The sequence below is a fragment of the Panicum virgatum genome, chromosome 7N, assembly GCF_016808335.1.
Source record: "Panicum virgatum strain AP13 chromosome 7N, P.virgatum_v5, whole genome shotgun sequence".
In the NCBI taxonomy this organism is placed as follows: Eukaryota; Viridiplantae; Streptophyta; class Magnoliopsida; order Poales; family Poaceae; genus Panicum; species Panicum virgatum.
Window position 1 is genome coordinate 32,041,365 of NC_053151.1, and position 26,190 is coordinate 32,067,554.

The 26,190-nt window shown below is 49.2% G+C and overlaps 1 protein-coding gene and 1 pseudogene across 1 annotated transcript; both read left to right on the forward strand.

Moving 5' to 3' along the window:
• The first annotated feature begins 502 nt into the window (after positions 1-502).
• LOC120683963 (probable carboxylesterase 13) lies at positions 503-2,110 on the forward strand. The gene has a single exon (XM_039966048.1). It carries the CDS (start codon positions 963-965, stop codon positions 1,911-1,913), a length of 951 nt encoding a protein of 316 aa, XP_039821982.1. The 5' UTR covers positions 503-962; the 3' UTR covers positions 1,914-2,110.
• Positions 2,111-8,170: 6,060 nt separating this feature from the next.
• On the forward strand, positions 8,171-23,266 carry LOC120683962 (annotated as a pseudogene).
• The last annotated feature ends 2,924 nt before the right edge of the window (positions 23,267-26,190 follow it).

Genomic DNA, 26,190 nt, shown 5'->3' on the forward strand with positions numbered 1-26,190 from the left:
TAGATTCGTTTAGATTTTTCTATAGATTTTTCTAGTTTATATAGATAAATCTATAGATCAGTCAAACATGATCTAATAATCATAAATTTTTTACTACAGCTCAATCATATAATTATTAGCTCACCATAAAAATTTCACCATAATGGGACGACGAAAACTGTAGCTATAAATTAAATACAGAAAAGTATATATCTAAAGTTACAGTAAAAAAATTGTACTAAAGTATACCATATAATATATTCACTGCGTATATCTACTTATGTGGAGTCCAACAAAATTGAATTTTCTATTTTATGATTTTTCAAAGATTCAACTGAAATTTTTTTAAAAAAGAAAAAGACAAAACCACGGTTACTGTAGCAAATAGTCTTCAAAACCGCTCGAGGGAGGTAAAATGGACGGTTTGAAAAGTTGAGGGAGGTGAAATACCCGGTTTTATAGTTATAGGAGGAAAACCAAACTTTGGTGATAGTTGGAGGAGGTCAAATAGACTTTTGCCTATCTGAAACGACGGGTCGCCTCAACAACTCAAATGGCCGGCCCATGACAAGGATTTCGGCCACCCGGCATCGCCGGCGACCAGGCGGCAATGCAACCAGTGCTTCTGCTCTCCTCTCGGTGGCAAGCCTCCATTGCTACACTGCCTACACCTCAAATCTTCAGTAGCCATGCGCGTCGGGTGTGTGGAACTGTGGATCCGTCCCCGTCTGATCCAACCCACCACAAAACGTGTGCCCTACCGGCCCCGGCGCTGGCATTGCAGGCGGCGGCATTCGCGACTCACCTGCGCGCCACCACCACCTCACCGGCTCACCGAAACAAACAACGGGAAGCGACGCGTGCCGCCCTGCATCTCCTCGTACCAATCGCCCGCAGGTGGTCTTACAAATAGCAGGGCCCGCGCCCGTAGCTAGAGCCGCGCCGCACGTCGCCGACGCTCGCGCACGCACGCGGGTGACACGATGATGTCGGGCACCGAGGCCGCTGCGGGGGACGACGACGAGGTCGTCCACGACTTCGCCCCGCTCCTCCTGGTGTACAGGAGCGGCCGCCTCGAGCGGCCCATCGCCATGCCGCCCGTCCCGCCCGGCGTCGACGCCGCCACGGGCGTCGCGTCCAGGGACGTGGCCCTCTCCCCGCACTCCTTCGCGCGCCTCTACCTCCCGCCGGCGGCCAGCGAGGGCAGCACGCGGCTCCCCGTGGTCGTCTACTTCCACGGCGGCGGCTTCGTGATCGGGTCGGCCGCGTCCGCCGCGTACCACCGCTGCCTCAACGACCTCGCCGCGGCCTGCCCCGCCGTCGCGGTCTCCGTGGACTACCGCCTCGCGCCGGAGCACCCGCTCCCCGCCGCGTACGAGGACTCCCTCGCGGCTCTGGAGTGGGTGCTCGCCGCGGCGGACCCGTGGCTCGCGGCGCACGGCGACCGCGCCCGCGTGTTCCTGGCCGGCGACAGCGCGGGAGGCAACATCTGCCACCACCTCGCCATGCACCCGGGCGTCCGGGCCGCCGGCCTCGGGGGCGTCGTGCTGATCCACCCGTGGTTCTGGGGCAGGGAGCCCGTCGGCGGGGAGCCCCGGGGCCCCGCGAAGATGCAGAAGGGCCTGTGGGAGTTCGTGTGCCCCGGCGCGGTGGGCGGCGAGGATGATCCCCGGATGAACCCGACGGCGCCGGGCGCGCCGGGGCTGGAGGGCCTGACGTGCGGCAAGGTGATGGTGTGCGTGGCCGAGGGGGACGTCCTGCGGTGGCGCGGGAAGCTGTACGCGGAGGCGGCGGCGCGGGCGAGGGGCGCCGACCCGCGCGTGGAGCTGTTCGAGTCGGAGGGGGTCGGGCACGTGTTCTACTTGCTGGAGCCCGCGACGGAGAAGGCCAGGGAGCTGCTGGACAGGATCGCGGCGTTCGTCAGTACGGAGTGATGAGCAGGAAGTCCGTGGACACTCGAGTGGGATATAGTATTTCACTATTTCTGTAATTCCGTTCACGAATGGCCAAAGTAGCAACAGCATTTTATGATTTTATCACAACAAAGGTGACAGACAGACAGAGATGTTGATGATTCAATTTGATCTAGTTTATACACGCCTTGATCGGTATTCGGCCGATAGTAACAGAGTTGTGTAAAATTTTTTTGAAAAACTATCATGAAAATTATTTGCTGAGAGAGATGCGTCGCCATTCATGGCTCACCAGCCCCGCAACAACCTACGACCGCTCCCCCGGCACATGTGTCGCCATGCAGCACACATCTCTCTTCTCAACGGCGTTTACAAGCAGCGGCCACACTGACCGAAGCTAGCGTGAGACCAGGAATCAACAGCGGACACTCTCCGACGAGCAGAGCTTTTTTTTTTTTTGAAGGGAAACGAGCACCACCTAGTGTCGCTTTGGACGCGCGATCTTATCAAGATGCCAAACCCGGGAGTCTCCATCGCTGAGTGGTGGCAACAAGAACTTGCAGGCTTACCAAAGAAGCTGCGCGGGACTAAAGCATCAGCCTAATGTTCACTGCTTGGAACATATGAAAGGAGAGAAATCGGCGAATTTTTTAGCAAACTCATATGGATGCTATTCGGGTACTTCTCAAGAGATCAAGCTGGAGGTCTCGGTTCGGAAGCCCGCTTGCGGCGGGCTGGTGTTTCCTAGTTTACCGTGTTAAGTGCAGTTTTAGTTTTAGCTTTATTTGGCTTCAGACCAACTCTAGAGGCTCTGAGTTCTCTTTGTTTTATGTAATATCAACTTTGTACTGAACTGATTTGCTTCTTCTTATATGATATAGCACTGCTCTAGCTTTTCTTTCTTCTTTTAAAAAAAGTAGTCACCCTTTGCACACGAATGCCGGGTGCCACGGTTACCGTGGGAAGCGACGGCCACGACGAGGTCGTCCACGACTTCTCCCCGCTCCTCCGGGTCTGCAGGAGCGGCCCCCATTGTGCCGCCCGTCCCGCCGGGCCTCGACACCGCCGTGGGCGTCGAGTCCAGGGCAGGGTTACCCGAACCGGTGGGAACCGGTCCGGTTTGACCGGTTACCGGTCAAACCGGACCGGCCCGGTTCCGGTTCTGACCGGTATGAAACCGGCCAATATTCAAAATTCAAATTTGAAATCAAAAAAATGAAAAATTCCTAAAAATACTTGAAGGTGTGAAGAATCTAATGGTGTCAAACTTTCTAAAAAATTCGCTCAATAAGTATAGTTTGGGACATTTTTAGTTAAATCGAAAAAGAAAAAAAAAACGGACGGCCCATTAAGGCCCATCGCAAATGGGGACCTTAATAGCGCCCACACCTGAGCTAGGGGGGGTCACGGGCCACCCCAGAGTCCTCCCCACCCACCCCGAGCCCTGTCCGCAGCATCCCCTTGGCGACCGGCGTCGGAAGCCGGCAAGTCGCCTCCACCGCGCGGCCGGCCGGCCGGTAGGACCGGTAAGCCGGTCCGGTTGCGGATCCGGAGCGCCGCCCCGAGAAACCGGCACGGAGGCGCGGTAAGCCGGCCTGACAGAGCGGCTAGCCGGGCAGAGGGTCCGGTAAGCCGATCCGACGAAGGCAAAGGTATCAAATTTCCCCCCCCCTAGGATTTAGGTGAATTTAGATGATTTGTTTAAGGATTTAGGTGTATGACTTAGGTATATTTAGAATGTAGGTAAGATTTAGGTAGATTTAAGATTTTGAATGTTTTTGGATTTAGGATTTTTTGCACCATGTAGTAGATTTTTTGTAGATTTGATTTAGGTGTATTAGATGATTTTTGACACTATCACTTAGGAGTTAGAATATTAGATGATATGTTTTTGTTGTCCATGTATGCAGATAGACAATGGCAGGCAGAGATGTTGTATGGGAACACGGTGAAAATCTGTATCCCGGATGGCGATGCAATTATTGTCGTACGCAGAAAGGAGGAGGTGGTGCGACTAGATTGAAACAACATTTGGCTGGGCGTGGGGCGGAGGTGGTCCATTGCAGGAATGTGCCACCTGATGTGCGGGAATTCTTTCAGCGTGAGTTGGATAGGGCAAAGAAGGCAACTGCTGACCGGGCCCGAGAGAAGTTGAGACGGGAGAAGGCTGCAGCGGAGGGAAACTATCCCGGTGATGAAGAAGATGAGGAGGCCCAGGTGCAGCGTGCCTTGGATCTATCGAGAGCGGAAGCAGAGTTTCGACGGGGGGTGGAACAGAGAGGAGGTGCATATGAGCGTGGAGGGGGTAGTGGTTCGACGAGGGGGAATGTTATGCAGAGGATGTTTCGAAGGTCCACTTCGCAGAGGGAGAGTCCTGTGGTGGAGGACTATAACTTGGCAGCTGGTGGGAGAAGAGGAATGACGCAACCAAGGATTGATACAGGCTCCTGGACGCAGAAGGGTAAGAACGCAAAGGAAGCTATTGGTAAAGCTTGGTCAAAGTTTTTCCATATTGCAGGAGTTCCTGGAAGACAGGCTGACAGTCCATACTTTATCAGCGCGGTCAGGGAGACACAGAAGTGGGGTAAGTTTTCTTTCATTGCAATGATACCTATGAGCTTACATTCTTGTATCTCATGATTTTCATATGGTTGCAGGTGAAGGTATCGCATCACCCACTGGACGGGATATTGATGGCAAGTACCTTGATTTGAACGTGCAAGACTTGAAGACGAGGTACGTAAAGTTTCAGAAAGACTGGCCCTTATTTGGCGTCACGTTGATGTGTGATTCATGGACTAGTCCGACGAGGATGAGTGTCATCAACTTTTTGATATATTGCAATGGGGTCATGTGGTTCCATAAGTCTATTGATGCGACTGGAAGAACTCAAGATGCTGCATATTTGTTCAAGGTAGTCCCTAAACATGTTTTGACATTGTGTATGTTTTGACATGATACTAAACAATCTGTCTTCCATTGCAGGAGATTCGAAAGGTGGTGGAAGAGATTGGACCGGAGAATGTCGTGCACGTAGTCACCGACAACGGCTCGAACTACAAAAAAGCATGCAAGGAACTACTAAGTGACGTGTATGACCACATAGCTTGGACACCTTGTCTAGCACACACCGTCAATTTGATGTTGAAGGATATAGCTCGAAGACCTGAACATGGTGTTATAATCAAGCAGTGCAAGCGAATTTCAAATTGGTTACACAATCATGGTCAGTTGAATACAATGATGAGAACCGCAATCGGTGGTGAGTTGGTGAAGTGGAATGCCACTCGATTTGGAACCAACTACATGTTCCTAGAGAGCATCTATCGGAAACGTGATCGTTTCATGCAGTGGATGGCATCTACTGAGTTCCAACACAGCAAATGGGCGAATACCGAAGATGGTAGATTTACTCATGCAAGTTTTTCAAGTATGGAGTGGTGGGATGCAATGAAATATATCATCGACACGGTTCAACCAATATACAAGTTCCTCCGCTTCGCTGATCAGGACAAGAAGCCGAACATGTGCGAAGTCGTGATGGCCTACCAGACTATGAAACAGGAGCTGCGTTCTTTCTTTGGAACAAATGTTTCCACACTGAAAGAGTATATTGAGGTGGTGGACGAGAGGTTGGGTGACGTGTTCATAGGCACGTATGTGGGTCCAGGTAAGCACACACGAGTCATCTATTTTTAAAGTCTATTGACCCAATGCTTATTTGAAGTGATTTATATTTTGCAGCTGCTGTCCTAAATCCGAGGTATGCATATACGATGGATCCAACTCAACAAATGTTTCGTGGACTCAAGGATACATTTCAGCGCATGACGGATCTCCAGAGCGCCGTCCAGGCATTGCAGGAGTTTGACGTGTTTCGGCAGAAGGTTGGCGAGTATAGCAGTGACATGGCAATGCGGATGGCGATGGACACAAGGACATCCCCATGTAAGAGTTACTCCGTATGAAATTGTTATTTTCTCTATTCGAATATATTGCTTACATACTCGGTTGCACATGCAGCGTCCTGGTGGATGATGTTCGGATCAAGTACTCCAAAGCTGCAGTACCTTGCCATGAGGCTTGTTTCACAATGTTGTTCGTCCAGTGGATGCGAGCGGAACTGGAGTACTTTTGCCTTGTTGCATACAAAGGTTCGCAATCGGTTGTCGCACAAGAAACTTAATAAGCTTGTCTATGTCAACTACAACCTTCGTCTCCGACTTGAGGAGGTCTCCGGCCCACAGATGCGTGAAGAAGGTGATTTCATTGACCAGCTGGCCCATCTTTCTTTCTATGATGAGAACAATCCGGTGCGGGAATGGATGGAATATGGTAGATCTAACCGGGCTCCAGTTCTGGACGAGGACGACGATGACGGCGACATCCCTCTCCCGTCCCATATTGTCAGAGATCAAATAAACGTGTCAGATCTACGTGAGGCTACGGGGAATGATTCCATCAGCGATTGGGCACGTACAAATATAGGTGACACTCACCTAGGGAAGAGAAAGTTGCAGAAGGGGCCTAAGCAGGGTGACTCGAAGCGTCGAAAGGGCAAAGGAACAGCAAAACCAGTGAGCAGCGACACCGAGACTGATGATGGCGAAGGTAAGCGTAGTCCTCCGTATCAGGAGTCCGAGGATAGCAGCTCGGCCGATGATGGTGATGATGGTGACGGTGCTGAGCCTGATGCTGGTGGTGGTGGTACTGGTGCTGATGCTGCTGCTAGTGGTAGTGGTCGTGCTCGTGGTGTTCGTTTCACAGGTATATATTGCACATACAAATAGACACATATTTCTGACTATTGACTACTAATTATGAAATATGGTTGATTGCAGGGGAAACTCAGTTCACACATGCTACTCAGGACACCGACCATGGAGCACCGCAATCGCAGAGGAGAACAGGTGGACCGACGGACTATGACAGTCCACAGAACTCTTCTTCCTCCTACAGCAATTCGAGGCACTCTTTTCACTATCCCATTCCTGACATCAGCATGCAGCCACCGACGAGATGGGTGTACGAATGGGAAGACCCCCATTTTTACACTATGTTAGTTCAGGAATGGCAGACAACATCGGCGTGGACGGGCCAAACTTGGCAACAATACAAGGCTGAGCTGCTTAGAGTGCGAGGTATCGCTTTGATGTCCACCGCCGAATACCAAACCGCGTCCCAAATGGGGGTCTTCCCATTCCTACGTTGAACTTTCATTTCATGTGTATAGGTGTATGACTCCGTATTTGTATGCACGCTTATTACTATTGTATTTGTATGCATGGTTATAATTTATTGTTTTGGTAGGGTCATTTACATTAAAATGTGCATAGCTCATGTCGAAATTTCCTTTTATTTCACAACGGGGATCCATTTTCCAAGTGTCGGAAAACTACTCTAAACTACCGGTATACCGGCCGGTATACCGGTCTAACCGGTCGGTTTACCATTAAAACCCGGACCGCCGAAAACACCGGTATACCGGCCAAACCGGCCGGTATACCGGACTATCCGACCGGCTTACCGTTGCGTACCGGTATAACTGCTGAATTTGAATTCAAAAAAACTTTTGCCCGGTTCCGACCGGTATCCGGCCTAACCGGACCGGTAAACCGGTACCGGAGCCCGGCGGTTAGGCCGGTCCGGTCGGGAATGGAAACCCTGGTCCAGGGACGTGCCCTCTCCTCCTCCTTCGTGCGGCTGTACATTCCGCCCGGTGTCTATGGACGCGATGGGCCGTAAAGTAGAGGCATTGCACCGTCCGTATGGCCGACATCCGCGTACCTTGCGTTGCGGACCGCGATTGTTCATTGTCCGTTGTGTTTCAATTTTTATTTGTAAAAATAATTATTTGTTCGTGTTGTTAAAATATTTTTTCAATAACCAAAACTAATTATTTAGGATTATAAAAATTTTAAAATTATATCGTGTAAACATAGGCAAGGGTGATCTTAATTTGAAGATCTTACCATAGAAAAGATAATTATGCAATACAAATAATTGGATGCTTAATTTAATAGTTATAGTTTTTTTTTCGGATTTGCACCTATATGGATGACATCAATATCGTTGTCTACTTCTGTATGTATGTATGTATGACGATTAAATAGGGTGCATACTTATTATTGGGCCGGCGACCCATCTAAATTCCGTTTTAATTAATCCAATAAGGTGATGGTTGATGTATAACCGCGCCCGCCCGTGCCCACTGAATTTTCTTTCCGACATTCATGGCTCACCAGCCCCACGACACCCTGCGACCCCTCACCCGGGCACATGCGTCGCCATGCAGCACGCGAGCACCCATCTCTCTTCTCAGTGCCAGTGGCGTCTACAAGGACTAGCGGCCACACTGACCGAAGCTAGCTTGAGACCAGGAAGCAACAGCGGACCCTCTCCGACGAGTAGTCTCCCTTGCACACGAATGACGGGCGCCACGGTTGCCGTGGGAAGCGACGGCGACGACGAGGTCGTCCACGACTTCTCACCACTCCTCCTGGTCTACAGGAGCGGGCGCCTCGAGCGGCCCCTTCGTGCCGCCCGTCCTGCCGGGCCTCGACGCCGCCACGGGCGTGGAGTGCAGGGACGTGGTGACGGAACCGCCAAATTAAAACTCTAATTAAGCGTAATGACCGTCATTTGAACACATCGGACGCATTAACTTAACGGCTTAATTTGGCGATCCTTTCTTAACCCACGGCCCGATAGAAACAACGCCGGTAGTCCCACGCGAAGATGGGCGCAGACGGTACAAGCACGGCATAAGACTTGAAAATATAGACTCAAAGAAGACGAAACAACAAGTTTTACAAACCGAGTTCAAATACATGGATAATTTACAAAACTTTACAATAGGTGTGACTGTAGTTCGAATATAAAAGATCATACAACTACTTTTGCTTCCATCAGTTCTGATCCTACTCGACCGGTCGGACCGGTTCTACCATCCGGTCGGACCGGTCGGCACTACCTGCCGACGCCACCGGTCAGACCGGTCCTACGGGCCGGTCGGACCGGTCCGCACAAAACAGAGAGGCTGAACACTCAGCCCTCGAGTGTACAACCCGACAACGCCCTAACCGGAAGGGTCTCTCTCCTCGACCTGCCACCCCTCTGCATCCCGGCGGATGAACTTGACGCAACAGGGGCAGAAGTCGACGTCCGGGTGTCCTGTAATAAAAATATTGGCAACAAACCCTGAGTATACTAATACTCAGCAAGACTTACCCGACCAGTGGGTATAACTTAGCCCACATAACTAGACATGCTAGGCTTTTTGGCTGGTGGTTAATTTGCATAAAAAGCATCTAAAATGAGTCCTTATTTTTCCACTTTTAGCTCCCAATTCTATATTCTATCATTCTCAACTAGTATTTGCACCTGCTAAGAAACCATAACAGACATGTAGTAGTATTTCCTGGTAGCCATTTCCAATCATCACTTAAGTTCCATAAGACAATACTACGATGCGGTGCTGCGATCAAGGTGCTCATATCCGAGAGCGACTGACGGCGAATCGATCCGTTTTAACCTTGCAAGGTGGACCTAACCAACACGGCACGCAAAAGCCCCGTCGGACCCCACGCACCAACCTTTCCCCTCCCCGCCTCGAACTACAGGAACCAGCCCAACGACATATGGTCAGCCGAACTCAACGTGAGACCACCAAAAGTAAACATATGCATCCCAATTCTCCGCGATTACTCGACTCGCCCCAGGAGTTGGGTGCGGGTTCCTGTACTTTCGAAGCAAAGCAGTACTCGGCTTACCGGTTTCGACTACCTCCTACTCCCGGTATGCGGTTAGTACTGTTCAAACTCAATCACAGGGCCAGACAACGAACGGTCCTTAACCGACACAGACGGGGCTAACCTCTCCCCGCCCGGTCTCCAAATTCTTTTCCTTTCTTATCTTATTCAATATTTCCATATATTTAACTTAACTAAATGCCCTATATCTCGCGAGTGACCCAAAATCACTCGTCTTCTACCGAGTTCTATTAAGCATAGCATTTCTATCGTTCTCTACATACTAGTATAACTCGAGGAAACCTAGGGATCATGCAACTAGGGTTTCAAACAATTCCTGAACCTAATGCACAAGTAATAGAAACATAATTATAGGTGTCATAATTTGAAATAAAAGGATGTGCACCGGGGCTTGCCTTGCGTCTGCTGCACAACACTAGGGTGAGTTGGGCCTTGGGCCGACTCCCCGCGAATCTCCTCCTGTGGGGCTTGCCCCTGCGGCTCCTGTGGCTCCGCAATCACCTCGTATACGACCTCCTCCGCCGCGGCTGCTACACGTATGCATATGCGTATGACATGAGAATACATGCATGATTTCATAAAAAATTACAAGTAACCCATAGCCAAATACAATTCTAACTTTTTGCATCAACTAACCCTAATCGAAACCTTCTCAGCCCTGCTATACCGGTCAGACCGGTCCACCCGACCGGTCAGACCGGTCCGACTCACCCTACCGTGACACCGGTCAGACCGGTCCCTCCGACCGGTCAGACCGGTCCTAGCCAGACCAGAACCTAGGAACCTTGGTGCGGTGAAAATCATCCACCAACGCCCAATACCTTCTAGGATCTAATTCAGGGGTTCATGTGGATGCTTTTGACCAGAGGAAATCACCTAAAACTATCTAGAACAACAGATCGATCCATATCAAGCAAAATACCTTTAGAGAAGCTTTCCCCCGTGGAGAGCTTGAATCACAGCACCCAAGGGAAGGAATCGATGAGATGAAGCTTCCCCACGCGGATTGATCCGTTCTAGGCCTTGGAATCAAATGGAGGGGAGGTTTTGGGGCTCTAGGGTTTGGGGTGAGAGTGAGAGGGGAGAGCTCGGGCATGAGCCGAGCTGGGCACGGGGAGGTGAGGGAGTGGTTGGGAGATAGAGGAGAGTAATTTAAATGATGTGGGCCCAAAAACGATTGGCTCAGGTCAGACTGGTCAGACCAGCTGCCTGTACCGGTCAGACCGGTCCGGTCCAGGCTGACAGGAGGTGTTTTGGTTTTGTGCTTTGTCGTGTGAGTTTAAAACTAAGGACTCCAATTAACTTGCCAAGGATTAACACCGGGTGTTACAGACGTGCCCCTCTCCCCCCTCCTCCTTCGTGCGGCTGTACCTCCCGCCCGGCACCAGCAGCGACAAGATCAAGGCCAGGCTCCCCGTGGTCGTCTACTTCCACGGCGGCGTGTTCGTGATCGGGTCGGCGGCCTCCTGCGTGTACCACCGCTTTCTCAACGACCTCGCCGCCGCCAGCCCCGCCGTCGCCGTCTCGGTCGACTACCGCCGACCCGTGGCTCGCGACAGCGCCGGCGGCAACATCTGCCACCACCTCGCCATGTACCCGGACGTCCGGGGTGCCGGCCTCAGGGGCGCCGTGCTGATCCACCCATGGTTCTGGGGCACAGAGCCCGTCGGCGGGGAGAAAGAGTATAGAAGCCCGAGGAAGCGCGCGGAGGTGGCGCGGGGCGGCAGGAAGAAGCACCTGTGGGAGCTGGTGTGCCCCGGCGCGGCCGACGGCGTGGACGACCCCCGGATGAACCCGACGGCGCCCGGCGCGCCGGGGCTGGAGGGCCTGGCGTGCGAGAGGGTGATGGTGTGCATTGTCACAGCCCTGAGAAAAAAAAAGAAAAAAAGAAAAAGAAAATCCCCCGTCGGGCCCCACCTGTCAGCCTCCTTCTTCCCTCCCTCTCTCTGTTTTGCATCGCCGCGCGCCGCACGCGTCGCCGCCGCCGGCCAACGCTGCCATGTGCCGGCCATCCTCGACTTCCGTGATGCGCGCGACCTCCACTCGCCCTTATCCTCCCACGATGACACCGCGGCCTCCACTTTCCCTTCTCCCCGCGAACCCTAGCCCTTCCCCTCTCCATTGCCGCCGCCCCGAGCTCCCTTCCCGCCATCGATTCGCCACCCTCGGTGAGTGCCGCGCCGATTCCTTGCGCGGGGAGCATCTCCCCCCTGCCCTCGTTCGATTTCCCTCCTGACCCGGCCTTCTCCCTTGCTGCACCGGCCCGCCACCGCGCCGGTCCGCCCGCCGCCACCCATCCCCGTCGCGCCACCTCCTCACCGCCGCTCCTCGCCTGCATCACCGCCGGTGAGGCTCGCCACCTCCTCCTCTTTCCCGTGCGCGCTTTCCCCGGCCCGCTCTGGCCTCCCCTCGCCGCTCCGCCTTGCGCCGCCGCCGCCGTCGCCGCGCGCGCGCACGTCGTGGCCGCGCTCCCGGGCGGGTCAAGGCAGGCGCTGAGCCTTGACCCGGCCTGGGTGGGGCGCCAGCCCGTGGGGCCCGCCTATCGGCGCCTGGGCTGGCCGGCTAGGGGTGTGCCTAGCGATTTCGGTTAGGGTTTCTTTAGGTTTATTTGAGCAGCAATCTTGCAAAATGCATAGAAATTCTTGTATAGCTCCAAAAATTGTGAAACTTGTTTTGTTAGATTCCTATAGCTGAGATCTACTCAAGAAAAATATTTTTTTGCATGTTACTTTGTTGTAGTTTTATCTATAGTTTTATTTTGCAAAAGTGAGTTTAATGCTTATTTATTTGTGTACTGCTAGAAAAATGTCAAACCTAATTTTGTTAGACTCCTTGTGAGGTGTAGTTTTCAGTAGTGCAACTTACTCATGTGTTTCTTTGCTGTTGGTTAGGGTTTCATTTCGATTTCGTGTTTGCTGTCCAAAATGTGGTTTAATATAGAACTTTCTTCTGGAAAGTGAGAAATTGGCAAAACCAGTTTTGCTAGCCTTGTGTTCCTATCTAGCTTCTATGGTAATTTTCTTGGATTTGTTTAGTTTAGTTTGCATTCCTTTTCTGTTTTACTTTTTTTAGAGTGGCTGAAAATCAAAATATTTATGTTTAATTGTAGGAAAATGTTTTTGCTGCACAACCATTTTTCATGAGTTCTTTGCTTTGTCCTCTGCATGCTCAATTTGTTTCATGATTTATGCTCGCTGTTTACTTCATTCCTTAATTCGTGCATCGCATTCATGCATTTTAGTGACCGGGCCGTCGGAGGACGAACCCGTGGAGCCCGCCGAGTCCGTTGAGCCTGAACCCGGAATCCCGTTCGTGGTCGAGTCTGAAGTTAACCAAGGCAAACAGCTAAGCATGTTCCTTGCACCTATTTAATCTGATTTAGTTTAGCTATCTCACCGGGTAATGTTGGGTTATGTATATTATGTATGTATTGTATTTTTATACCTATCTTTATGCATAATCCATCCTTGATTTGTTATTCATATCCTTGGCACTAGTTAGATAGTTAATAACTTAATCTGACTAGATGCTTAGCCCTGCTTAGAATACTACATTGCTTGCTAGAAAGGAATGGTTTGGAGTATCGCACATACCTGATTATCCTTGATCACACTTGAGCTTCTGGGGCAAGTGGAGTGCAGATTCGAGATTCGAGCGGAATGTTAGGGCCTAGAGAATGAAGTCACATGGGCATAGTCCGCTTGGATCGTTTAAGGACCGTTCGTGGATGATGTCGGCTTTGAGCACCTTTTCGTGCTACCACATATCCAATATAATGGAACGAATAAGCCAATTACCTTCCTTGACTTGATCATTGATGTACAGTCCTAGATACGTGGCCAAGGGCTATGCAGAGAGGCTTAGAGGTGTCCCCGGGTGGACCTATGAGTAGGAATGTTTAGAGATGTCCCCGATGGAAACTAAGTCTCTACGCGTAAGCTAGGTGTGAAGATTTCAATGATCGAGCCATGTTGGGAACGGTTGACGCGAGTACCCTCTTATCCAACTTTAGCGGGTTGGGTGAGTCGCATGGTCCTTGCGTCGTGTGGGTAAAGTAGTACACTCTTGCAAGGTTTTAATCAATTCGAATTGCCACGCTCTCGGTTATGAGCAAGCTCTTTGTCCGTTGAACTCTTCGTAGAAAGTTTCGGTTATGTTGGAAATGGTTCATGGCACCCCTGTGACTCATTATTTTGTATACTCTTAATGTACTAAAATTGTTTAGGGGTTTGGGCAACATTAATCAATTCTGATAGGTGAAAGTATATAGAGCTAATGCTTATGCAATAATTACTTAACCTTAAAGCTTTTACTTGAGCCATTGCATAATCCTTGCTTATTAAATTGCGTAAGTCTTGCGGAGTACCTTTTGTACTCAGGGTGCTTTCTAAACCTAGTTGCAGGTGAGCCAGAAGTGGTGTTTGGCCACTTCTACCCTGCTGATCCAAACGCGGGGGGAGAGTAGGTCATGGTGGCTGTAATGATGTCCTTGAGCAAGGCGTCATTACTTTAGTAAGTCTTTATCGTAATCAAGCTTCGGGAGAGCATGTAAATTCAATAAACTTTACGTTTCTGTTTAAACTGACTTTCGTGAGCCCAATGCTTGTAAGCGAAGTTTGAAACCCACCTATATTGAACTTGTAATATTAAGTGTGTAAAACTGCTCTTTGTGGATTCTTGGTGATATATTCGATTGTAAACGGTATGTACATATGCTGATCCTGGACGTATGTTGGAGCACATACCGGGACTACCGGATTTGATATTATTTTGAATGAATGACGTGTCGGTTATTCGTGTCTCTAGATGTGGGATAACACGTGGCACGCTCTACGGCAAGCACGTGTTAACTCTCATCTGGGTGATAATGACCGGCGGTTCGTTTAAAATAGTATCAAATTGGGCGGTTCTCACAACGGGTATCAGAGCTGAGGTTTCCATGAAGTGAACCTAAAATTGGCTTAGTGGGTTGAGAGTCAAATAAAATTTGACTACTTGCACTAAGATTTATTTTGTTAAAAATTTGAACTTAAGGTGAAATGCTACCTTTCTTCCTTTGTCTTAGAGCTAATTCTTTCTTACTGCTTCACTCGTTTAATTAAGATGTGCTTAACCTCTCTTGTCTACATGAGTAGCGAGAGCGTAGGAAAACCCTTTCTCCTACTGGAAACCTTTTGAGCCTTTTACCGGAGTTGAGAAGGTGGGAATCACCCATTGTCCTGAGCGCTAGTAGGAGGGTTGTAGCGCTACTGAACAATGCGGTTGTTTCGGGTCGTAAGTGAGTGCTAGAACGTTAAGGCATGCCCACGATGTGAGGAGACGTCATGTTGCATTCATATCTCGCATGCATGCATACTTTCTTTTGGTTTTCAAATCTGCATCTAATTAATCTAGTGTGTCGTGGTCTAGTTTTCGCTGATCTCGTTCTTGCTAATCTTAGTGGACCAAATCTGCTCTATCTCTTAGAGTTGCTACTCCGGTGTTGATTGTGTGTTAGATTTTTATCTACACATTATCTTTCCACCCTGCCTTTGGGTATCATTCTCCATCTTTCATTTCTGACCGCTAACCGTTTTGTTTATTAACAGGATGGTGTTGCGTTCGGGAAATGAAAGGGATGGTGCCAGTGGTTCGGGTGGCAATAACCCCCGCAACAACGAGGATCCCCTCCCTAATCCTCCAGTTCACCCAAACCTCGCGGACATCTTGGCTCGGCAAACTGAACTTATGGCGACCATAGTCAATCAAATGGGTAATGTCGGCAACCATGGTCCAAGAGCTGAGCCTCAAGTGAACAGGTTTGGGGATTTCTTCCGCACCAACCCGCCCATTTTCCGTGGCTCCAAAGTTCCTCTGGATGCGGATTTCTGGCTCAATGTGATTGAAGAGAAGCTGGATCTTATTGAGTGTGAGCCCCATGAGAAGGTTCTTTTTGCTGCTCATCAACTTCATGATGCCCCTGGGGCTTGGTGGCGGAACTTCAAGGCATCTCACCCTGCCAACTACCGCTTCACATGGGAGGAGTTCCGCACAGCTTTTCGCTCCTTCCATATTCCCAAGGGTATCATGGACATCAAGAAAAAGGAATTTCTGAATCTCACTCAAGGAAGTCGTGATGTGATGGCCTATGTCAATGCCTTTAACACCCTCTCCCAATATGCACCTGAAGAAGTGGCCACCGATGCCAAGAAGCAAGAACGCCTGTACGATGGGCTCTCCGCAGAGTTACAAGACAAGCTCTCCACTACCAAGTTTGAGGACTTCAATGACTTGGTGAATATCGCTATCAGAGCTGAGCATAAGATGAAGAATCTTGAGGCAAAGAACAAGCGTCCCGCTCCTACCTCTGCGGGCGGTAGCTCCTCACGTCCACGTCTGGGGCCTTCTCCTTTTCCACCTCGGGCACCGGGTACGCAACCTCCCCGCCCTATGTGGATTGTGCGTCACCCTCAACCTCCTCAAGGACAAGCTCCTAGGCCGGTCAATGCCTATTGGAACAACCCAGGTGTTACCGCAAAGGGGCCGTGCTTCAATTGTGGTGGCCTAGGCCACATCTCCAGGGACTACCCTTCTCCGAGGCGTGGCGGTGCCTTCAATGCACCTAGGCCCAATACTCCTCTACCTCAAGCATCGCGTCAGGAAGTCAAGCCACAACAGGCTCCTAAGCGTGGTCGTCTCAACTACACCACCGCCGAAGAAATTCCGGAGAATGCCGAAGTCCTCATGGGTACGCTCCTAATTAATTCCCACCCTGCTATGGTTCTTTTCGATTCTGGAGCAACTCTTTCATTCATTAACAAGAAATTTGTGCTGCATAATAAACTTGAGAAGCAAAACCTACAAGTGGCATATCATATAGAATCACCAGGTGGGGAAATCATTGCTAGAAACTTTGTTGATAAGGTTCCAATTCTCATTGAGGGAGCTATTTTTCGTGCTAATCTTCTCATCCTGGACAAGATGGGCTTAGATGTGATTCTTGGGATGAATTGGTTGGGTAAGCATGACGGAGTTATCAAATGTGGGCCCCGCATCATTGATCTTTTGCACCCTTCTGGGAGTAGAGTTTTACTGTCTCTTGCCAAGGTGGAATCTTGTTTATATGCCTTGGCGAGTACTATAGCCACGGCGTTGGAAGATATTCCCGTGGTTTGTGAGTATCCGGATGTCTTTCCAGAAGAATTACCAGGAATGCCTCCGGATCGTGAGGTTGAATTTGTCATAGAGCTCAATCCCGGAACAGCTCCCATCTCTAGACAGCCTTACCGAATGCCTCCCAATGAGTTGAAAGAATTGAAGAAACAACTCAAGACTTTATTGGATAAGGGTTTTATTCGTCCGAGCTCCTCCCCTTGGAGATGCCCGGCTCTTTTTGTGAAGAAGAAAGATGATAGTTTACGGATGTGTGTTGATTACCGTCCGTTAAATGAAGTCACTGTCAAGAACAAATATCATCTTCCACGGATTGATATCTTGTTTGATCAACTCTTCGGAGCTCGTTATTTCTCTAAGATTGATTTAAGGTTGGGTTATCATCAAATCAAGATTCGAACTGAAGATATTCCGAAAACGGCTTTCTCTACTAGATATGGTCTTTATGAATTCACTGTTATGTCCTTCGGCCTCACCAATGCACCGGCTTATTCCATGTATCTGATGAATAGCATCTTCATGGAGGAACTTGATGTTTTTGTGATCATCTTCATTGATGATATTCTTATTTATTCCAAGACCCAAGAAGATCATGCTCGTCATATTCATATCATCCTCCAAAAACTTAGAGAGCATCATCTTTATGCCAAGTTCAGCAAATGTGAGTTTTGGCTTGAAGAAGTATCTTTTCTTGGTCATGTCCTCTCCAAGGATGGTATTGCTGTAGATCCTAGTAAGGTGCAAGATGTTCTGGATTGGAAGCAACCACAGAATGTCCATGAGATCCGGAGTTTTCTTGGACTTGCGGGATATTACCGCCGGTTCATAGAGAACTTTTCTAAAATTGCGAAGCCTATGACTGAGTTACTGAAGAATGGGGTCAAGTTTGAGTGGTCCCAAGCCTATGAAGAAGCCTTTCAAACCCTTAAGGATCGTCTCACTACTGCACCAGTTCTTGCTCAGCCGGATATTTCCAAGAGTTTCGATGTCTATTGCGATGCTTCTCGCATCGGTCTCGGCTGTGTTCTTATGCAAGAAGGCCGAGTAGTGGCCTATGCTTCTCGTCAACTCAAGCGACATGAAGAAAATTATCCTACCCATGATTTAGAACTTGCGGCTGTTGTCCATGCTCTAAAAATATGGCGTCATTATCTGCTTGGCAATCACTGCAACATCTATACTGATCACAAAAGTCTCAAGTACATTTTCACTCAATCTGATCTAAACATGAGGCAATGTCGATGGCTGGAACTGATCAAGGATTATGATCTTGAGGTACATTATCATCCTGGAAAGGCGAATGTCGTCGCCGATGCACTAAGCCGAAAGGCTCAATGCAACTGCTTGACCATAGCTTCTCCTGTGCACACTCTCTGTGATGATCTTCGGAAGCTCGGAATTTCTATGGTCAAAGAAGGTTATCTTGCTACTCTTACAGTCAAATCTGATCTTTATGATCAAATTAAGGAAGTCCAAAAGAAGAATAAAGGTATGGCTCGAATTCGGGAATTAATGAGGGGGGGGGCAAAGCTCGGTGTTTCTCTACTGATGATCAAGGAGTTATATTCTTTGGGAAGCGTATTGTGGTACCTAAGGATCATAACCTCAGGCGAATTATCCTGGATGAAGCTCATAGTTCTCAATTCTCTATTCATCCGGGCAGTATCAAAATGTATCAAGATCTCAAGCAAAGATTCTGGTGGACTCGCATGAAGCGAGAAATCGCTCGGTACGTCTCTGAGTGTGATGTTTGTCAAAGGGTTAAAGCCGAGCATCTCAAACCGGCCGGTACCCTTCAGCCCTTACCTATTCCATCATGGAAATGGGAAGAAATTGGAATGGATTTCATCACTGGATTACCCAGGTCTTCTCAAGGATATGATTCTATATGGGTAATTGTGGATCGGTTGACAAAGTCGGCTCATTTCCTTCCAGTGAAGACTACTTATCATGCCAAGCAATATGCGGAGTTATATCTCACTCGTATTGTCTGTCTTCATGGAGTTCCTAAGAAAATTGTCTCGGATCGTGGCCCTCAATTTGTCGCTCACTTTTGGAGAAGTCTGCATGAAGCCATGGGAACCGATCTCACCTATAGCACTGCTTATCATCCTCAAACCGACGGTCAAGCCGAGAGAGTTAATCAAATTTTAGAAGACATGCTTCGAGCCTGTGCGCTAATTTATGAGAAGAAATGGGTTACTTGCTTGCCATTCGCAGAATTCTCCTACAATAATAGTTATCAAGCAAGTATCAAAATGTCACCTTTTGAAGCTCTCTATGGAAGACGGTGCAGAACTCCGATTAATTGGTCCGAATATGGGGAAAGACCTTTCTTTGGGCCAGATTTGGTAAAGGATGCTAAAGAACAAGTCAGAATTATTCGTGAGAATCTTCGCATTGCTCAATCTCGCCAAAAGACTTATGCTGATCATCGCCGCCGAGAACTCCACCTCAAAATCGGTGATTATGTCTATCTTAAGGTTTCTCCATTTAAGGGCACTCGCCGTTTTCAAGTCAGAGGAAAGTTAGCGCCACGCTATGTCGGACCTTTTCGGATCACCAAGAAAGTTGGAGCAGTGGCTTATCAGTTGGAACTTCCTCAATCACTCTCCACAGTGCACAATGTCTTTCATATCTCTCAATTGAAGCAGTGCCATCGTGTTCCAGCTGACGCTGTCGACCTTGAGTCGCTTGATCTTCAACCGGGTCTTACCTACGAGGAGCATCCAATTGCTATTCTTGATCATGAAGAAAGAAAGGTGAAGCGTAGCATGGTGAAGTATGTAAAGGTTCAATGGAGTAATCATACCGAAGATGAAGCCACTTGGGAGCGTGAGGATCGGTTACGTCAAGAATACCCTGATTTCTTTTCCGATGAGTAAGTTTTCTCTCTATCACCCCCACCTTCTTGATGAAGTTCATCGTTTTGTATACTATTATATGTGTACACAGTCACCATCAAGAAAACCCAAGGAATGTCTCACACCACATCATCCCTGCTTGTGTGCATCATCTCTTAGATGTTTATCTTGTCTAGGTGAATATGGCATCAACCTAGTCCGAGTTTTATCCTTCCCCTCTTGTCTACCTAAATCTCGGGATGAGATTTTCTTAAGGGGGGTAGAGTTGTCACAGCCCTGAGAAAAAAAAAAGAAAATCCCCCGCCGGGCCCCACATGTCAGCCTCCTTCTTCCCTCCCTCTCTCTGTTTTGCCTCGCCGCGCGCCGCACGCGTCGCCGCCGCCGGCCAACGCTGCCACGTGCCGGCCATCCTCGACTTCCGTGACGCGCGCGACCTCCGCTCGCCCTTATCCTCCCACGACGACACCGCGGCCTCCACTTTCCCTTCTCCCCGCGAACCCTAGCCCTTCCCCTCTCCATTGCCGCCGCCCCGAGCTCCCTCCCCGCCGTCGATTCGCCGCCCTCGGTGAGTGCCGCGCCGATTCCTTGCGCGGGGAGCATCTCCCCCTGCCCTCGTTCGATTTCCCTCCTGACCCGGCCTTCTCCCTTGCTGCACCGGCCCGCCACCACGCCGGTCCGCCCGCCGCCGCCCATCCCCGTCGCGCCACCTCCTCACCGCCGCTCCTCGCCTGCATCACCGCCGGTGAGGCTCGCCGCCTCCTCCTCTTTCCCGTGCGCGCTTTCCCCGGCCCGCTCTGGCCTCCCCTCGCCGCTCCGCCTTGCGCCGCCGCCGTCGCCGCGCGCGCGCGCACGTCGTGGCCGCGCTCCCGGGCGGGTCAAGGCAGGCGCTGAGCCTTGACCCGGCCTGGGTGGGGCGCCAGCCCGTGGGGCCCGCCTGTCGGCGCCTGGGCTGGCCGGCTGGGGGTGTGCCTAGCGATTTCGGTTAGGGTTTCTTTAGGTTTATTTGAGCAGCAATCTTGCAAAATGCATAGAAATTCTTGTATAGCTCCAAAAATTGTGAAACTTGTTTTGTTAGATTCCTATAGCTGAGATCTACTCAAGAAAAATATTGTTTTGCATGTTACTTTGTTGTAGATTTATCTATAGTTTTATTTTGCAAAAGTGAGGTTAATGCTTATTTATTTGTGTACTGTTAGAAAAATGTCAAACCTAATTTTGTTAGACTCCTTGTGAGGTGTAGTTTTCAGTAGTGCAACTTACTCATGTGTTTCTTTGATGTTGGTTAGGGTTTCATTTCGATTTCATGTTTACTGTCCAAAATGTGGTTTAATATAGAACTTTTTGCTGGAAAGTGAGAAATTGGCAAAACCAGTTGTGCTAGCCTTGTGTTCCTGTCTAGTTTCCATGGTAATTTTCTTAGATTTGTTTAGTTTAGTTTGCATTCCTTTTCTGTTTTACTTTTTTTTAGAGTGGCTGAAAATCAAAATATTTATGTTTAATTGTAGGAAAATGCTTTTGCTGCACAACCATTTTTCATGAGTTCTTTGCTTTGTCCTCTGCATGCTCAATTTGTTTCATGATTTATGCTCGCAGTTTACTTCATTCGTTAATTCGTGCATCACATTCATGCATTTTAGTGACCGGGCCGTCGGAGGACGAACCCGTGGAGCCCGCCGAGTCCGTTGAGCCTGAACCTGGAATCCCGTTCGTGGTCGAGTCTGAAGTTAACCAAGGCAAGCAGCTAAGCATGTTCCTTGCACCTATTTAATCTGATTTAGTTTAGCTATCTCACCGGGTAATGTTGGGTTATGTATATTATGTATGTATTGTATTTTTATACCTATCTTTATGCATAATCCATCCTTGATTTGTTATTCATATCCTTGGCACTAGTTAGATAGTTAATAACTTAATCTGACTAGATGCTTAGCCCTGCTTAGAATACTACATTGCTTGCTAGAAAGGAATGGTTTGGAGTATCGCACATACCTGATTATCCTTGATCGCACTTGAGCTTCTGGGGCAAGTGGAGTGCAGATTCGAGATTCGAGCGGAATGTTAGGGCCTAGAGAATGAAGTCACATGTGCATAGTCCGCTTGGGTTTAAGGACCGTTCGTGGATGACGTCGGCTTTGAGCACCTTTTCGTGCTACCACATATCCAATATAATGGAACGAATAAGCCAATTACCTTCCTTGACTTGATCATTGATGTACAGTCCTAGATACGTGGCCAAGGGCTATGCAGAGAGGCTTAAAGGTGTCCCCGGGTGGCCCTATGAGTAGGAAAGTTTAGAGATGTCCCCGGTGGAAACTAAGTCTCTACGCGTAAGGTAGGTGTGAAGATTTCAATGATCGAGCCATGTTGGGAACGGTTGACGCGAGTACCCTCTTATCCAACTTTAGCGGGTTGGGTGAGTCGCATGGTCCTTGCGTCGTGTGGGTAAAGTAGTACACCCTTGCAAGGTTTTAATCAATTCGAATTGCCGCGCTCTCGGTTATGAGCAAGCTCTTTGTCCGTTGAACTCTTCGTAGAAAGTTTCGGTTATGTTGGAAATGGTTCATGGCACCCCTGTGACTCATTATTTTGTATACTCTTAATGTACTAAAATTGTTTAGGGGTTTGGGCAACATTAATCAATTCTGATAGGTGAAAGTATATAGAGCTAATGCTTATGCAATAATTACTTAATCTTAAAGCTTTTACTTGAGCCATTGCATGATCCTTGCTTATTAAATTGCGTAAGTCTTGCGGAGTACCTTTTGTACTCAGGGTGCTTTCTAAACCTAGTTGCAGGTGAGCCAGAAGTGGTGTTTGGCCACTTCTACCCCGCTGATCCAAACGCAGGGGAAGAGTAGGTCATGGTGGCTGTAATGATGTCCTTGAGCAAGGCGTCATTATTTTAGTAAGTCTTTATCGTAATCAAGCTTCGGGAGAGCATGTAAATTCAATAAACTTTACGTTTCTGTTTAAACTGACTTTCGTGAGCCCAATGCTTGTAAGCGAAGTTTGAAACCCACCTATATTGAACTTGTAATATTAAGTGTGTAAAACTGCTCTTTGTGGATTTTTGGTGATATATTCGATTGTAAACGGTATGTGCATATGCTGATCCTGATCGTATGTTGGAGCACATACCGGGACTACCGAATTTGATATTATTTTGAATGAATGACATGTCGGTTATTCGTATATCTAGATGTGGGATAACACGTGGCACGCTCTACGGCAAGCATGTGTTAACTCTCATCTGGGTGATAATGACCGGCGGTTCGTTTAAAATAGTATGAAATTGGGCGGTTCTCACATGCGTGGCCGAGGGGGACCACCTGCGGTGGCGCGGAGTGGCGTACACGGAGGCCGTGGCGCGGGCGAAGAAGAAGCGCGGCGCCGGCGAGCAGCCGCCGGCGGTGGAGCTGCTCGAGTCGCAGGGGGTCGGCCACGTGTTCCACCTGCTGGATCCCGAGATGGAGGAGGCGAAGCGGCTGCTCGGCAGGGTCGCGGCGTTCGTCAGTGCGAAGTGATCGAGCGAGCTGGGGGAAGATGCTGCATGCGTCAATGGCCCTGGCCATTGAATTGAATGCCGTGTAGGTGTAGGTGCAGGCGCCCCAGCCCTGTGGTGGACCGCGGCCAGTACTCAGTTTTTTTTTTTTTTTTTGAGGATGGCCAGTACTCAGTTACTCACTGTTCAGCCGGTTCGGTCAGGAACTCAGGATGACTGCAAACGAGGCGGGCCAGGTTCGCTGGATTAACCGCGCAAATCGACGACGAGGCGGACAATTTTGCCGCGCTCGGGCCAGGTTGTAACCAAGACACCAGTTAAATGGGCCAGAAGCCCAGAACTAGCGCGTGGCCCAACTTAGTCGAAGAGGGGGAAAAAAAGACCACACGCTCGTGCCACAGTGATCCCGTGTGTGGGAGGAGGTGGTGGCCGGTGGGAGTGGGACACTGGTGGTGGTGAGGTGGCAGGGTGCCGGCGGGGCAGCTGGGCACGGACTGGCGACCGGTGAAGGGCGGAACAGGACACGGCGATCCAGAGAGGCCAGAGACAAACTGCGTCGCCTCCTTGTTGGGCACACGCCCTACTTGCAGGCGGTCACACTGAAGCTGGGAAAGATACCACCTGCAGCGCGCGGGCACCGACGAGGCAGCCAGCATCGCTGCCGTGATCCCGTCCGGGATCCTGTCACTGGCTGTCTGGCTCAGACCAGGAGACCAAGCCGTCGTGCCTACACGCAGGATATTATCTGCGCAGGCTAGCACGTTCACAGGCCGCGCGCGAACCTCGGACCGAAACGATCCCTACTAGATCTGACGACGACCAGCCCCGGCTCCCGACACCGCCCTGGTGCCCCGGTCACACCGTCCTCCTCGATCGAGACGTGGTGCGTGGACGCCCTCTCCTCCAGCTCCTGCCAGGCAGCTGCAGCTGGGGCCGGGTCAACCGCTCTCGACCCAGCTCGCCCGCCCCCGTCTCGTCGCCGCCGCTCTCTCCAGCGTCATCCCGAGGTGGTTGCGCGCGCAGCCGGCGACGACGACCGCGACGTGCTCCGTCAATTCCGTGCTCCCCCGGTTGGTGGACGACGGGAGCAGGAGCGGCAGCCGGCAGAACGCTGGGACGGGAGGAACGGGGGAACGAAGTGGCCGTGGACCAGCGAAGTTTCCGACAGGTGGGGGTGCGCGACCGCGCGAGGAGCCTTCGCACAAAAGCCAAGCAACACGGCGCGGGCGGGAGAAGCAAAGCGCACGTTTGCTACTAGCTAGCTTGTTCGACCCGTCGGCTAGCCAGGGGGTGGGTACACGGGCGCGCTTGCATGGGGGGCGCTGTCGTGAGCTCGCGCGACGCAAAAGCTAGCGCGGCCCGGCCCGGCTGTCACGATCGCCCCCGCCCCCCTCCCCCCCCCCCCCCCTCCCCCCCCTTTTTCTTCTCTCTGGCTGCTGATCTAGAATAAATATATGGGAGACCATGTCCGGGAGGGGAAAGACAACTTCTAGGCTCCAACTTTTCAAGGGGTGAACAAGGTGATTGCACATTTATAGCTCTCGTTAGGGTCCATCAGCGTTTCCATGTATCGTTTCTTGAAGGTCACTCGGAAGGAGTAAACGTTTGTAAACCAATGAAATTCCCGATGTGGCATTTACACAATATTTAGTCCCCTGCTATGTATAAATAAGTATAATATTTAACAACGATTTGCAGAAAATAAGTCATCAAATTGGTCGGTCAATGTTGTGCTGCTAAATATAGCATCTGTTGGATAGTGAAACTTCTTGGTCTTGTTGCCTAAATAAAGTCATATATAGAAGCACTCTCCTCTGGCTACATGCATTCACGAATGCACATACAAGCATGATGGATTTTCTTTATTGAAAAAAAAACCATATTGTTTAAAAACATATAACAAGAGGTATCGACTAAGATGAACATATAACTTATTATGCCATGTTTCTCCGTAAAAAAAACTTATTATGCCACGTGCTTCCAAATCAGGTGCTTATGTGCTTCTACTTCTAAAAATAGAGCAATTGAACTTCCGTGGTAGGATTTTGTAGTGTTTATGCTAACTTATGCGCATTGAAAGTTAAAAGAAAAATGCTATTAGAAGGGAAAAAAAAGTACAAAAGCAAATTCAAAGCCAGTTACTATACAAACGCACACGAACAACAACAGAACACAAAAAGCTAGATAAGTACATATACTTCAACTTAAAAAATGTCAAAAACCAGGTAAGAGTTTTTTAGAAATAATGTACATAAAATGGAGGGTATTGGTAGAAATGTTATAGACTAGTTCAATAGAAAATGGTATAATAAAATGGATCCATCATGCATGAGAACCATGATAAGTAGATTGAATTTCATAACATCAATAAAAAGAGAAGCTTATGCGATAAATATCACCATCCCACAGATTGAGTGCAACATGCAATACTTATGACCTTAACCAGAATTTGTATACTCAATTTAAAAAATAACAATCCAGATAAGAGTTCCGTAGAAGGTTAATAATTTTTCCCTTAATGTCAGATTTCTAGTTTTCTCAACATTAAATTGCACATGGTGGTCTCGAAACCTACATAAAAGTTTCCCACGTGAAGATGATAATAGTTTTTGGAACAACTAAGCTCATACGCAACTTTTGTATATCTTCCAAATGTGTTATGTTTTGATGATAACGGTTTTTGGAATAACTAAACTCACACAGAAGCACATGCGGAACTTTTGTATATCTTCCACCATGGGTATGTTTTGATGATAACAATTTTTGGATCAACTAAGCTCCCACATAGGGGCGGATCCGGGGGTGCCCAGCCCCCATACAGCCCTCACCCCAAAAAAATGAGCCCCATAACAAATTTCAACCATGAATGAAGAAGGGGAAGAAGAGAAGGAAGAAAAAAGAAAAAGAGAGGAGGGAAGAAGAAGATGGGGAAAATGAGCCTCTTTAAATTCACATCTTAGATTCGCCACTGCTCGCATAAAAGTATACGCATAATTTTTGTACATCTT